At 31.9% G+C, this 14,689-nt stretch overlaps 1 protein-coding gene across 1 annotated transcript; it reads right to left on the reverse strand.

Annotated features, from left to right (window-relative positions):
- Nucleotides 1-8,246: 8,246 nt before the first annotated feature.
- Nucleotides 8,247-14,402, reverse strand: LOC115874782 (protein misato). Its single transcript, XM_030890058.1, has 7 exons — nt 14,207-14,402; nt 10,151-10,627; nt 9,648-10,094; nt 9,268-9,585; nt 8,969-9,218; nt 8,625-8,909; nt 8,247-8,575 (listed from the first exon to the last, which is right to left on the reverse strand). The coding sequence occupies exons 2-7, from the start codon at nt 10,310-10,312 to the stop codon at nt 8,376-8,378; spliced, it is 1,662 nt and encodes a 553-aa protein (XP_030745918.1). The 5' UTR covers nt 10,313-10,627; nt 14,207-14,402; the 3' UTR covers nt 8,247-8,375.
- Nucleotides 14,403-14,689: the final 287 nt, after the last annotated feature.

Here is a 14,689-nt window from a genome sequence, read left to right on the forward strand (position 1 = left end):
GTATATTCACGTCTTCTCGATACTCGCCAGATTGAGAGATTAGATCATCGAGCATGTAGCGCAATTAATAATAATCCATATTATGACATGCCGAAAGACGTTTTTATTTCAGAAATTATCTAATGTTTGCCTGAGAAGCACGATAAGAATCCACTTACCAAAAGATGCTCAGTTTGGTATATGCGTACACACTAATCAACAACTAGGTAGTAAGTAAAAATACTTAAAACTATCAAACCATTACACGAAAATCATTAAAAGAAAACGATAGTTAATTTACGAGAAAAATGACAGCAGAGTAATGAGTGCGTTGCGACGTCGTTTACTCCGATAATGCATACAGATTTAATACACATCATATTAAGTTTAAGCATTTTTGATGTAACATTAGAATATAATTTTTCGCGGCGCGTGTTGAATTGTACTTGGGAATGTCCTATTTAAAAACCCCTATCTCAAGACATTGTCAAGTGCATTACAGCGCGATGTTGTGTTGTACTGCACGGGGAAATGGCTTTACTCTGCCGGGACATAGCAGCAACAAAGCTTTACTGCACACGTGCGACGCGTACTACAAGTAATAAATGAATGAATAGGCGACCTCGCTTCTAATCGGTGTTGCCATATTGTAAAGAACTTATCCTTTTTAAATAGTATCAGTATCCAGTATCCGACTTATAATTTATATTATTTAATATATATTTTTATATATTTAATATATTTATATTATAATTTAGTAGTATAAGGACTATGTAATACATCTATGGAATATTAAAACCTACTTTATTAAAATCTGTGATTAAAATGTAGTATTCATATCTCAATATATTATGTGTATAATAAGAAAAAAAATATTGATAATATTAAAGACGTGACAACATAGGCTGGAGAAGGAAGACTGGGTCGGCTGCGTTCAACTGTACCCAGAAGTAAACATGTGTACAAAAATGATTGTTTGACCATCTGACTGCGGCCATCAGCAGCGCGCGTTTGGGGATCCCAAATAATAAAAGCCAATTATGCAAATGGCGAAACGAAACGTCAAGATTAACCGCGCGGGACAATGCCCGTGGGGCTTCGGGACAGGGGCCCACCGCTCGCGCCTAAATGGATTTCGCTGTTGCGATCGAGTGTACGCTTTGTGCCCCCAATTTCAACCCAAAAACTTTATTTATTCTGCTACTCTTAACGCTTTGTCGGGATGATGATGACAACGGCTTAATTGAATGCGGTTCGAAAATTACGAAAATCTCACCCGGGTGACTTTAAATATGAAATAGCTTGAACCAAACCAACAAATGACAGAAAATACAATTCGCCTGTGAATTACAATGGCGTGAAATAAAATAGTTGCAAATGTTTGATGAAATCGGGTTACAAGATCATTTTAATAAATGATCTTGTAACCCGATTTTATCAAACATTTGCAACTATTTTATTTTAAGTCTATGTTTGCAACGGTACACTCTCTGCGTGAGACTTGTATATAATATGTGGTCTCTCAAGGCTAATTATTAGGGTTCATATTATCTTTAATTTAACGGTGTATAGCCACTGGTAATGACTTACCCTTGGCTAAACACCTCAGACTAATATGAGTTTGTTTGCAGATGACATGAAACTACTTAGAACAGCCAAATAAGATTTTTTAGACGGATCACGTGGAAAAAAGTGCTAAAGGCTTATTTACATTTGTCACTTTGGATGTAGAACTACATGGATTGAATCATCCAAAGTGATAAGTATAAATTGCCTTTCATCACTGTTTCATCCAAAGTGTACACTAACACTGAAGGATGAAACAATTTGAAACTCTGCTTTAAGCAGAGTTTCAAATTGTGTCACTTTGGATGTACAACCAAAATGAATCACTCAGATTGAATTCATCCAAATTGAACATCCGTGTTTACATATTTTCATCCAGTTCGCAGCAGTTCACTGTTACATCTTCCGCAGGCTGCCACCTCTCCCAGTGTTTTCTATATCGAGGTTGGCCGCACGGGTCGGTGTGGGCTGTTTACATTTTTCACTTGCCGTTCAATCTGGATGAATCAACGGTTCGTTGAACGCGTTTTCCAACAAAAGTACGAAGACAATCAACTTGTTTCACCGTTCAATTTTAGTGTACACTTTGGATGAAACAGTGATGAAAGGCAATTTATACTTTTTTTTTACGTTTAGATGTAAATAGTGTAGTCTATATTTTATTTTAAGTCTATGCTTGAAACAGCTAAATTAAGAAAAATATGTTAATTTATAAAAATAAGTATAAAATAATATTTTCTGATATCACAAATATAATATTTACCTTTAAATATGTTATATATTTCGTGTCATAAATGATTAATTTGATTTTTTTAACGTTCCACTAGGGTTCAACAATGAACGTCGTTTTGATATCTCCCGTATCAAAAATTTATTGATATAAAAAAAAATCGGTTTCCATTTCTCCTTCTTCTATTTCATCTATGTTATTTGTTGTTCTATTTTCTTCGCCGTTTTCCTGGCACTGATGAACAGTTCCAGGTAAATAAATATTTTTGCATGTACTGCACATATAAACAATCTAAAATCATAATAGTAAACTACATGGAAGTGATGGAATATTAATTATTCTTACTTTATTAGTTGATTCCATTATATTCATTTAACACTTATCTTATAAATTATTTACTATTTACTCATAAAAAATTACAAAGTTTTACTATCTTTAACCACTATATGCGGTAAACGAATTTTTTGTTTATGTTTAATCATGAAGAATTTTGAATTTTAAAATTTTGATCGTCTCACACACTGGTCAAAGGTCAAGTATTTAATATTTTATAACTCTTAAAATTATATCTATTTACTGCTTACTGTTCTGCAATCGTCCATGTATGTTCTATTTGTAATTTTAATGACTTACATTTTTTTGAATTGTATGATTTGTATTGTGTATTTTTTGTTGTTTGTATATTTTTTATATGCTTTTGTTTGTTTTGTGAGTGCTTTGTCGATGAAGCTGTTTTCTGCAATTTGTTTGTTTGTTAACGACAAAATAAAATGTCAAGCTATTTTAAACAATTGACGATCGCGCCGTACGCGCCAATACGGACGCGTTTAAACAGTTCAATCTCGATGACAGCGCTGCTGCAGCGACGGACGACGCATTACGGATGCATATAAACTCACCTTACAAAAGTGATATGAAGTATAAAAAAAACATTAATGGAAATTATATTATTGGAAGTACCCATTCTTAAAAAAATAAGCTCATTTCCCGTTCTACAAGGCCATTTCTGAAATATCTCAAATAACTAGCCAAGGTCAGACAGCAGGTATTAAAACAGATGTTTGGCGATTTGAATTTGTACGTTCAGGATCAAACGGGTGAAATCGAAACTTCTTCGGCTCGATACGTTTGCGTTTTGTACGTACGTAAAGGTACGCAGCGATATGGATCACGTATCCGTAAACGCAAGTGAATTTCTCACTGCGCGAGCGTACATGTCAAACGATACGTTTACGTCTACGTCTTTGACTGTACTTTAACTGTCTAAAATAACAGAACCAAAAACTGAAATGGGCTATTGACACCTTTCATCCTTATAAAACAGCAGGTGTAGATGGGATTTTTCCTGTCCTTCTAAAGAACGGTCAGAAAATAGCTATACACCATCTATTAAACATTACAAGAAGCAGCCTAGCGATGGAATATACCCCAGGCTGAGCGTGCATTAGAAGTTTCTAGAGAACCACAACATCTAGATCGGATATTTTTGCACATCCTTGTTTTACAACTAGATCTATCGATTAAAAATATTTTCAATATGGCGGCACTTCCGGAAATACCGGAAGTTGACAGCAACTTTCTTATTTTAAATGGGTGCCCCCATTTTTTATTACATATTTAAATTCTCTGTAAAATTCTATGAATATTGATGTTAAACACTCTATATCTAACATTAACCGTTTTTGAGAAAAAAAAATATTTAAATTTTTTGGATGAACAAACTACCTGCCAAAAAAAATTGTATAGCCTAAAAGTTAAATTTAGTCATTACCACAGCCACTGTGACATAAAGAGAAGACATGTGGCTATCTATTTCAAAAAATAAATTGTTCAAATGTAAAATCGTAATTTTTGGGGCTTACTCAACCGGGTCTCACAATGCAAATTCACCTCAAATATCCATTTAGTTGGTCATTGGCAAGCACTCTCTCATTGTACATGAAAATAACAAAACAAACATTTACTGATCTAGATAAAATTGATAGTTAAATAGTAAGACTCACCCGGGGGTACTCCGCCCCCTAGCCACTGACATCACTGACATTCTATTCAATATATCCCATTCCATATCTTCCATCTAATTCAAATATTATTCGGATCTATTGGTTAATAAACTTCAACAACTAGCTAGTGTCACCTGAAGTAGTATAGGGGCTTCCCCCGGACGCAAACCTGCCGCTAAACAGATTCGCATCCCAAACGATAAGGCTAATTGGGGTCCTCACGTAACGCCCCACCGTCTCAATCGAGAAGCAAGAGAGACCTCAAACTCTCAAGACCATCCTCGAAGGAACGACGTCACAAGAGGTTTTCTACTTCCATAGTTAAAAGACTCGCTACTTCCAAATGTCAGCTCTGTGACAAAACACAACACTACACAGCCGGTCTATTAACAACTCACTGACCTGCCGCCTGCCGAGCTAAGCCTCCTCTTACATCACAATTTTACCTGATCACAAATATTTACATCGCTTGCCAATGAATCATACTGTTTTCTCTAATCGACTTTCAAATAGAGTGTTTTAGCATTACCAAATAAATAGAGTTTCCGAAGGAATGCATATTGTTTATTAGAATAGTGAATAATAAAAGCATTATTATGACGAACTTATTTTCCAAGTTTTACACAAATGTCATATAATAATGGCGGTGGTTGTCATGGAATTGAGTGATTAAAAAATTATCATAAATTATGTTTTTCAAATGGAAACCCACCTTTTTTATTTCATTAATGAAACGGTTTTTCAATTCGTTAGTTTTTAACTAAACACGTTCCTATACCTAAAATAAATCGTTTTTAAGTTATTTAAGACTGAGTTTGAAAACCTATATTTTTCTTGATTTTATCTAGCTTCCTTTGACAATAAGTGTCAAACGGTCAGACAATTTATTTCCATCTGCCAGAAAACGAATTATTTCAATTTCCTACAGTATAAATACTGCCCCCCCCCCTTAAGGGTTTAAAAAGTGTATTTATAAAAATATATCTCGTATTTTCAGTCTTTAGTGATATCTAATAGTTGATATTATTAATAATCGAAAAAAAAACAGCGCAAAGTTGGCTCGAAATTGATGCTGCGTTTTGAACAAAGCGTCACAATATGACATGGCCAGATCTATTGTTTTACCCCACCTTTTTCTCACGACGTTTAAAGTCATAGGCTACTGGTTAAAATCAAGAAAAATATATCCTTTAAAAATAAATCTTAAATAACTGAAAAACGATTTATTTTAGGTATAGGAACATGTATAGTTAAAAAGTAACGAATTATCATTTGAAAAAAATAATTTATGATACTTTTTTAATCGCTCAATTCTATGACAGTTGCGGCCATTATTATATGACATTCGAACAATTTAATTTTTGAAATAGATAGCCACATGTTTTTTCTTTATGTCACAGTGGCTGTGGTAATCACTAAACTTGACCTTTAGGCTATACACATATTTTTGACAGGCAGTTTTTTTCGTTCAAAAAATTTAAATATTTTTTGTCTCAAAAACGGTTAATGTTAGAGAGTGTTTAATATCAAAATTTATAAAATTTTACATAGAATTTAAGTACATAATAAAAAATGGGGGCACCCATTTAAAATAAGAAAGTTGCTGTCAACTTCCGGTATTTCCGGAAGTGCCACCATATTAAAAATATTTTTAATGATAGATCTCGTTGTGAAACTATGATGTGCAAAAAATCTCCGAGCTAGAAGTTGTAGTTCTCTAGAAACTATTCTCAGAACAGCGACTGTCGCCAGCGACACGTCAAGAGGACCAATGAGATTTGTACAAAATTCAAACAGCTGTCAATTTTAAATTTAGTACAGCTCCCATTGGTTGTTTGAAATGTCAAACTGTGTCGCCCGCGACACGACGTTGTTCTGAGAAGCCCCGTTCTCAGAACAGCGACTGTCGCCAGCGACACGTCAAGAGGACCAATGAGATTTGTACAAAATTCAAACAGCTGTCAATTTTAAATTTAGTACAGCTCCCATTGGTTGTTTGAAATGTCAAACTGTGTCGCCCGCGACACGACGTTGTTCTGAGAACGGGGCTTAATGCACGCTCAGCCTGGGACACCCTGTCTACCAACCTACACATATTTTAACATTTTTTATTATGCATAACTGCCAGAAACTAGTAGTGGGAACTATCGAATGAATACTATCGAAACATTCGATAGTTGCAATTCATTCCAATAATTCGATAGTTAGTAAGAAAACATTCGTTGAAAATTATTCGAATAAAAATTATCGAATAGATCCGTCATCTGCCTTGAAATATTGTATTCTAGTAATTCGGCAGCAAAAACCATTCATTTATAAAATTCATTCATTTATGAAATTCATTCATTCGTCAGGATCGATTATAATAAAATATTAACTGAATTTTAGTTGTCGCCCGGCGACGTAGGTTTCTTTCCGAGAAACCCGACAGCGGTCTGTGGCAATGCTATGAAAGAAGCCGGCATCTTTGATTTTTTGCGGAGTCAGATATAGATAAGGACACATTATTTTTTTTATTGAGGTGCTAGTATTTACACAGAAAATACATTATGAAAGGCGCTGTTGCCATATTTTGGTATTAGTTGATATTAGCAAAGAATATTATTGTTTGGCTTTAGTTAATTAGGGAATATAAAGACATACTATCTATTCTGCATTTTTTTTATTAATATTCTGTTGTTACACTGCAATAATACTTGTTATTTTGGATGTAGGAAAATTATTTTTAATGTTTTTTAGCAAAGACTGGTTTAATAAATAATAATAACAATAATAATTTGTTATACCTATTAACAACAAAATTTAAAATCATTTAATATAAATATTTTCTTTTAAGTAGTAGCAAAATATAAACAACAAATTAGATGTCAAAATTATTTATATTAGATCCTATTTAAAAATAATATAGTCTCTAAATTTTTTGGCAACGGTGGTTTATTAAATAATAATAATTACAGAACTAATTTGTTATATTAACAACAAATTTTAAAATCATGAAATATAAACATTTATTAATTTTCTAAGCATGCAGTGTAATGTAAGGAAAATATAAATAAAAAATTAGAAATCAAAATTATTTATATTAGGTGCTTTATATTACTATTTAAAAATTATATTTACTTTTACTGGCATTTACTTTAAAAAATAAATGAAATATTTTTTCTTCGCAAAAAACTACATGTAAAAGAATTAGCATAAACAAAATACAAACATCGTTAACTTTTTTTTAAATTGGCACGTGTAAAACTTTCATTTTAATTTTCTCACCCCATAGTTTGAGTTCGATAACCATTTACTTAAATATGATTATACAACCACATTACTTAAATATTATTAAGTTCAACTAATTCATATTATTAAAACATCTAAAATACAAATATGTATTTTTAAAATTAATTGTAAGTTCATCTCATCTCTCTTAAAAATTGCTACTTCTCAAAATTTCCCATTAAAAAACAGACCATATACCATATAAAATTAAATAATTGAAAGATCGGACTACGGAAAACCACACAAATTTTCGGAAAAATTTTGACCACCTGCAGATGCACACAATCGTCAATAAATAAAATTAAAAGATAACTACTATTTTAGTATTTTAACTATTTTACTAAACGCAAAAATAGCACAGTATTTATATGGCGAAGTTATAAAAATTTGGAAAAACTAATAATGCACTGACGCATACAAAATCAAACGAATACTAAATTTCATTTATCAAAAGCATTCGATAGTCGTGGCTCAACGATAACCATTTAGTCGCACGGCGCGGTTGTCACATATGCTTTAGTATACAAATGAATGAATGATTTTATTCGAATAAAACCATTCGATAGTTGAAATCATTCATTCATTAACCATTCGATAGTCTAATTCATTCGATAGTTCCCATCGCTACCAGAAACCTTCATATTGTATTCATTCTTCAGTTCTTCAATCGACGAAATTTGACTGTAAAATCCTTCATATTGAAAGAAATCCTTCAATTCTGGCAATACTGGTTGTAGCTACAGTCATAACGTTTATAAAACCATTAAATTATAAATAAATAAGTTAATACTATAAGCTATGAATTAATATTTCTTAATGTAAAAGTATCAAATCAAATAACTATCTTCATATTCCTCTTTGAATGTTAAAATATCATTCAAACATTCCTCATATTCATCTCTCTCAATTGTAAACTGATGGAACCTGGCAATTTTCAATTTCCTAGCTTCACTATGTAATGATTCGAGCATTTCACCTAATTCTGTTCCAGAATGCAATCCAGCAAGAACAGGAACAGATTCAATTACTAAAAAATAAAACATGTATAATTAAATAGTTATTATTAAAACAAATACTTGTGTTATCAGATCTTGGATTCATATTAACATTTCCATCAGACCCAATTATTTTATCAAAAATATCTGGATATGGTGGTTTGACAGTCAAGGGTTTTTCTACTGCAGTTACATGACTGGCAGTGGCATAAGTAGTACAAGCTAAATAATATTCCAGCATTTCTTTAACTGAATTATATTTATAAGCTGGCATATCTTTTTGTTTTCCAGCAAAGTTATATGGTTTCTTAATTTTTGATTCTGATATTCCTGAAATTGTTAAATGCTGCATAACTCGATTTGTACCTAAAAATATAAAATTAAAAGCTTCATAATAAAGATAATATAAAACTACATTGCTTTACCTATGGTACATCTGGGCGTTAAACTTTGATACAATGGGCCTTCCCATTGATCTAAACAATCAATTAAATAAGCATCACAATTGAAAGAGAAAGGCAAGCATATGCTTGTGGCCACAGCTTTTCTACCATTTGCTGTTAGATCTGCATACAAATCCATTGTAGAAAATGTATTGGATTTTAATCTGTATTTCAATGTTATTGTCTCCAGTGCTGAGGCTAATATTGCACTTGAATGATAAGGTAATTTAAACTTAAAAGAAATCATTTTTAATTTATCAAAATATAAAAATTAAAATTACATTATAATTGACATGGTAAAATTGTCTAGATTCTCCAGGCTGTCTCCAACCATCTTTGCTCGTACATAATGGCGAAAACATGTTCGAGTGTTGTTTAAAATTATTAAAAGATAAAAGCAAGTTTATCACACGTGTTGAATCACTCATTATTGAGGTAACTTGTTCTCTGTCAGTCTTATATTCATTATCAGGAAAGAAAGATGGTATTGTAGGGAAAACCAGAACAGATTTTCTATCATATTCATCTCGAATATCTTCAAGACAGGAAGATGACAATCCAGCAAAGCCATTAGTACAATCTGTAAGTACATGAAAACCCTGTAAGAAATTTTAAATTCTGTTAAAAGAATGTAAATCAAGAATTTAAGATTTAAACTCACTTGAAAATGGTCACATTCTTCAGTATAGTTCCTAATTTTATCTACAAAATCTTCTTGAAAAAAATCAGTTTTCCACAATTCAGTCCCTAAACTAAATGTGTCAAATGGTGTTTCTTTATTACAGTGTTGATATTCGTTAATTATATTCACAGAACGGGGATGAAATCTTGAATATAAATAATCAGACCATACCTCAGTACTATCTTCTAAGTTATATTTTTTCTGAGAGAATTGTTGCAGAGTTTTTGGGTTATCAATGTCTTGCTGGAACTCATTTTTATGTTGCTTTTGTTCTTTCCTGATATCAAGCTTATTCTCATCCCAATTTACACCAGAGTAGTGTGCTATATCTGGGAGAGATTCATAGAGTTCACCTTCTGTTGGTAATGATTTTAAGCTACATTTTAGATCTACTAATAACAATCGTGGAGTAAACGTTACGAGGCCCTAAATATGTAAATATAACTAAAATATAATTTTAACTTGTGATCGCTTTAGTTTACCTTTGAATTATGCCCTTCTCGAAAAAGAACATCATGATTAATTTCTGAAGGGGTATTTGAATTATACTGAAAAGAGGTCTCCTGAAGGTTCCACCAATGTGTACCAACAAAATTCGCATAATGTCCGAATTGCAGAGTTAAAATTTCTTGTGTATTCGTCATTGTTCCAATTTAAAGTTCATAATAAAAAGCAAAGTAAATGTAAACCATATGTAAACTAAAATCACCACAAAAATCACAGACTAAAATTACTTTGAAAATTACAAACCGTGTTATAAATAGAAATTAAAGGTTATAGTAGTATATTAGTTTAATGGCCACAGCTGCCAGGGCTATCCGGCCGGATGGTAGAATTAACTACCTACGGTTGAGCGTTTATATAGATGATGACAAACAGACGAGGATCGCTATAAAGCGAGCCTGGGAAATCCCATACCCCGACTGTTGAGTGGAAGAAAATGTTGGCAAAGGAAGATCCTGCAAAATAAACAAATTTAATAACAATTTCATTTAAAATGTCAAAGATTAATTCCACAACTATCTAAGAATTCGCCTATAATATTAACTACAATTGGATGAGCATGCAAAGCGGAGGTAAAATTATGAGGGGATGTTTTGTAAAAGCCAATAAGTGATTTATATAGTTTATCTACTAAAACGGGAAATTTATTGCATTCAAAAAGATGTGGTTTTAACGTCCAAATTTTCACACTCACATAAGGAATCTGCATTTACACCTATACGATGTAATTGGGACGGAATTAGACAATGTCCACTTCTTAATCTGAAGAAGTTGTCAAATCTTTTCCCTGGAAAAAGTCTAATGATGTAAACCATATGCTTTTGTAAGGAAAAGTAACAATTTCTGCATAAATTTTTCGCCTTTGGTTACAAGAAATCTCCTTCCATCTGCCTTTCCATAACGACCAAGAGCACTCCTAAGAATTGGTATAATAAAATCAGTAAACCAACATTTAATCTTAGCATCTCGACCATTTGTCTTTCCAATATTTGCTAATTGATCAGCTTTATCATTGCCTCAAGAATATTCTGGGTGACCTGGGTTAGCCATGCCAATGTGAAATCTTCGAAATTGTTTTTCTCTTAACTCAAATAGTTTACGTTTTGTAGCAAATGTAATTTGACTGTCCTTAAAATTTTGATAAGCTGCTAATGCTCGTAAAGAGCACTTGTCCACTCATCACTTAAAATTACAAGAACCTCCAATACTTTGCTTGGCAATACATTCAACGCCACATAATAGCAAAACATTTCTCCAACAAATATGGAAGCATATCCAGGAATCATATAGGTGGCTTCCAAATTTAAATCCGGGCAAAAAATATACAGCACTCCAACATTTTTATTTACTTTTTTTTTTTTTTTTGTATTTTTTGCTTTTGGTTTGAAATTTAAACTCAATAATTTTTTTTTTTATTTTATATTTAATAGAATATTTTTTTTTTTTTTTTTTTTTTTTTTTTTTTTTAAATATTCATTTTTACTATAAATAAAGAGGAAAGCTTGTATAATAATGATGCATATTAGAAGCAAACTATCAACATCTTGAACATGAGGAAAAATTTGATCATGCCTTCAATTAAGAGGAGGAACTATGAGAATATCTTGACCAAAAACCAAATGATTGATTATATGCCCCATAAGCTTCTGTAACAGACTGAATAATGGGATTATCTTGAATAGAGAATGCTTTAAAAGCAATGTGAGTGGGCCAAAAATTGTACGTCAAATATAAGGGGACAGTTCTGTCCGGGTATTCTGATAAAAGGTATTAGTTGACAGGAACGCAAAAAACCCTAAAACAAATTGCTAAGGGCTTGAAAATGAAACTTACTTACAGGTTTTTGCCTAATAAATTTTAGAACATTTAGCTAATAATATACTACCATAATCTAAATGTGACCGAATGATAGGACTTAAAATAAATTGAAACAGTAGTAATGGATTGTCACCCCCCCCCCCACCCAAGGTTTTACAAAAATATCTCATTAAATTAATACCTTTAGTAGCTTTGGAACACATAGCCTCAATTTGATGATTCCAAGAAAACCGATTATCAATAAGAAATACCCAAATATTTAACATATTCAACACATCTAATAACGGATGGATTTGAAATTTAATAATCATGGGTAAAAACCGATTATAAAATTTCTTAATGAAATTAAAATACAGGAAGATTTTTCAGGAGAAAACTCATTTCATTTAATCTTGCCCATTCCTCAAGAACTACCATATGTAAACATTTAATTTATAACTATCAAATCTATATCATAACCTTGAGCCAGGAGAGCAATATCATCAGCATATGAATAATTTAACATCATGCCAATAAAGTCACTAAACATTATAATATATGAATATTAAATAGAAATGTGGAGCTAAAGGAATCCTGTTGCAAACCCTATTAAGGAAAAACCTAGGACCAATCAATTGTTGTTTGGAAAAAAGTTACTCTAACAATTAAATTTTCCTGTGTATGGTAGCTCTTTAAGTGTATTACAAAATATTCTCTTCAATACCCAATTCAGCTAATTTACGAAATCAAATACAGAAATATTAACTTTATCATATGCATTTTTCATATCTTAAGAAAAACAATTACTTGAAAAATTTTATTATATGAGATCCAGAAATTTACGATGAACATAAAGATAAGAGTTGCTTCAAAAACTCCTTTGACCTTTCTAAACCCGAACTGAAGAGACCACTGAGAAATTTTGTGGGTTTTTTCCACATACCAATTCCAATTTACATTCACTATATTTCCATAATTTTCCCTATGCAAGATGTGAGAGTAATTGGCCTGTAACCGCTAATATATTTATAATTTTAGTAGGTTTAGGAACAGACAAATTAACTAAAGTCTCAGGAAAATGCTGACTATCTGGAGAAGAAACGTGTTCCTTTGGAAATAATATATTTGCTTCAAAAAAAGATATGTTATGCTTAGCCATCGCATCATTAATCATAATTTGCCTTTTAAATTCTTTGCATTCGTTGTTAGTGGGATAATGATTTTCTTTACAATTAATACATTTAATTTCTAGTTGATTTAAAGAACATCATCATCTTCATGAGTATCACTACACTTAATACATCTTTTCCTACTTCTACATTGCAGAATTCTATGTCCAAATCTGTAGCAATTATGACATATAACTACTGGAATTTTATAAGTATGAATTTCGCGTAAAACATAGTACAATTCTAAATCCAAAGGAACTTGATTACCTTTAAATGTAATAATAAAAGGAATTAGTCCCTTTTCCTTGTCATGGTATTATCTTCATTTCGAAATCTTTTATAAATTCTATTCTACGGGCATTTTAAAATTTTAGTTCTAGATTACCTTATACTAAAGTCCATAATTAATAATATCTTCTTCGTATATATCATCACCCATGTTCCACACTACACCTCTACAAGTGATCATCCTGGGAGGAATGGTCAATTAACCAATTTTAATTTAAAATTTCTTTGAAAATACAAAAATAAAAAAAAAAAAAAAGAATTATTAAAAATATATGCCATTCTTTCTCCCTTTACTTTCCAGTTTTTTAATTCCCTCAATTTTGTTTTTCAAATAAATATTTTCCAGTATTCATTGGATGGAGGGAACGTTCACCTTGGATAACTGCAAGGAAGGGAGGAAAAGCAGAAATATCATACTCTGAAATTTTATTTGTATATTTCCTAATATTAAAAAACATTGAAATTTGTTTTTTTTTTTTTTTTTTTAATATAAATTTTGTTTCTAATTCATAAAGTTCCTCTTCCAGGTGCTTAATGACATTTACGGGTATTTCTTGACATGTACCTTTTGAAAAGCTCAAAGTTAAATTGTAATTTTGGTTTGGTTTGGGGCGATAAAATATGGGCTAATTTTCGAACGAAATCATTAGGAGGACCCGTAGGCCCCCCTTCCCCATTTAGCATAGGATCAGGAACGATCAGGAAGGGTCAGCAGGATTTTCGGGTTAGGATTATATAAGCAAAAAACTAAAACTACTTAATAAAATGGAAAACACTCACCAAAAACAAGTACGAACTAAAAACAATGGGAAATTGGAACCTGAATTAAATTCTATCTCAGAAAAAGGATTTTTTACGCTCAACCGTCTTTCACGTCCGACCGGCGCCAACCCATTTGTTGCATTTATCCAGCCAGAGAGAACACTACTTAATAACTAAAGTGAGAGAGACCGATCCATTATTTCAATTTTTGAAGACTGTGCTAATGTAAAGTCCCTAGATATATAAAGTACCGCAATTACCGCCATATTGGCGCCAAAACTAGCGGCAAATTTAAAAAGGAGGCCAACATTTCGCTGTTTCGGCTTTTTAAGCAGCTGGTCGGTCCGGCGCCAATATGGCCGACCAACATTGACAGGCAAGCCGTAAAATAAAATATTTATTAATTGTAATAGAATTACGTTTATTATCTACAGTTTACCTTCATTTTAACGTAATATCAGGTAGGTGTTATTAATATTCAATTTCATATAAATTTAATTT

Source organism: Sitophilus oryzae, unplaced genomic scaffold, assembly GCF_002938485.1.
Source record: "Sitophilus oryzae breed Bouriz unplaced genomic scaffold, Soryzae_2.0 scaffold_1297_pilon_pilon, whole genome shotgun sequence".
Lineage (NCBI taxonomy): Eukaryota > Metazoa > Arthropoda > Insecta > Coleoptera > Curculionidae > Sitophilus > Sitophilus oryzae.

Bases quoted from the DNA above. Each gene is read 5' to 3' on its own strand.
- LOC115874782 (XM_030890058.1), bottom strand. From the start codon at position 10,312: ATGACGAATACACAAGAAATTTTAACTCTGCAATTCGGACATTATGCG. The intron at 10,095-10,150 runs GTAAACTAAAGC...TTACATATTTAG, and splicing joins GAGAAGGGCATAATTCAAAG to GGCCTCGTAACGTTTACTCC. The intron at 9,586-9,647 runs GTGAGTTTAAAT...AATTTCTTACAG, and splicing joins AAGAATGTGACCATTTTCAA to GGTTTTCATGTACTTACAGA.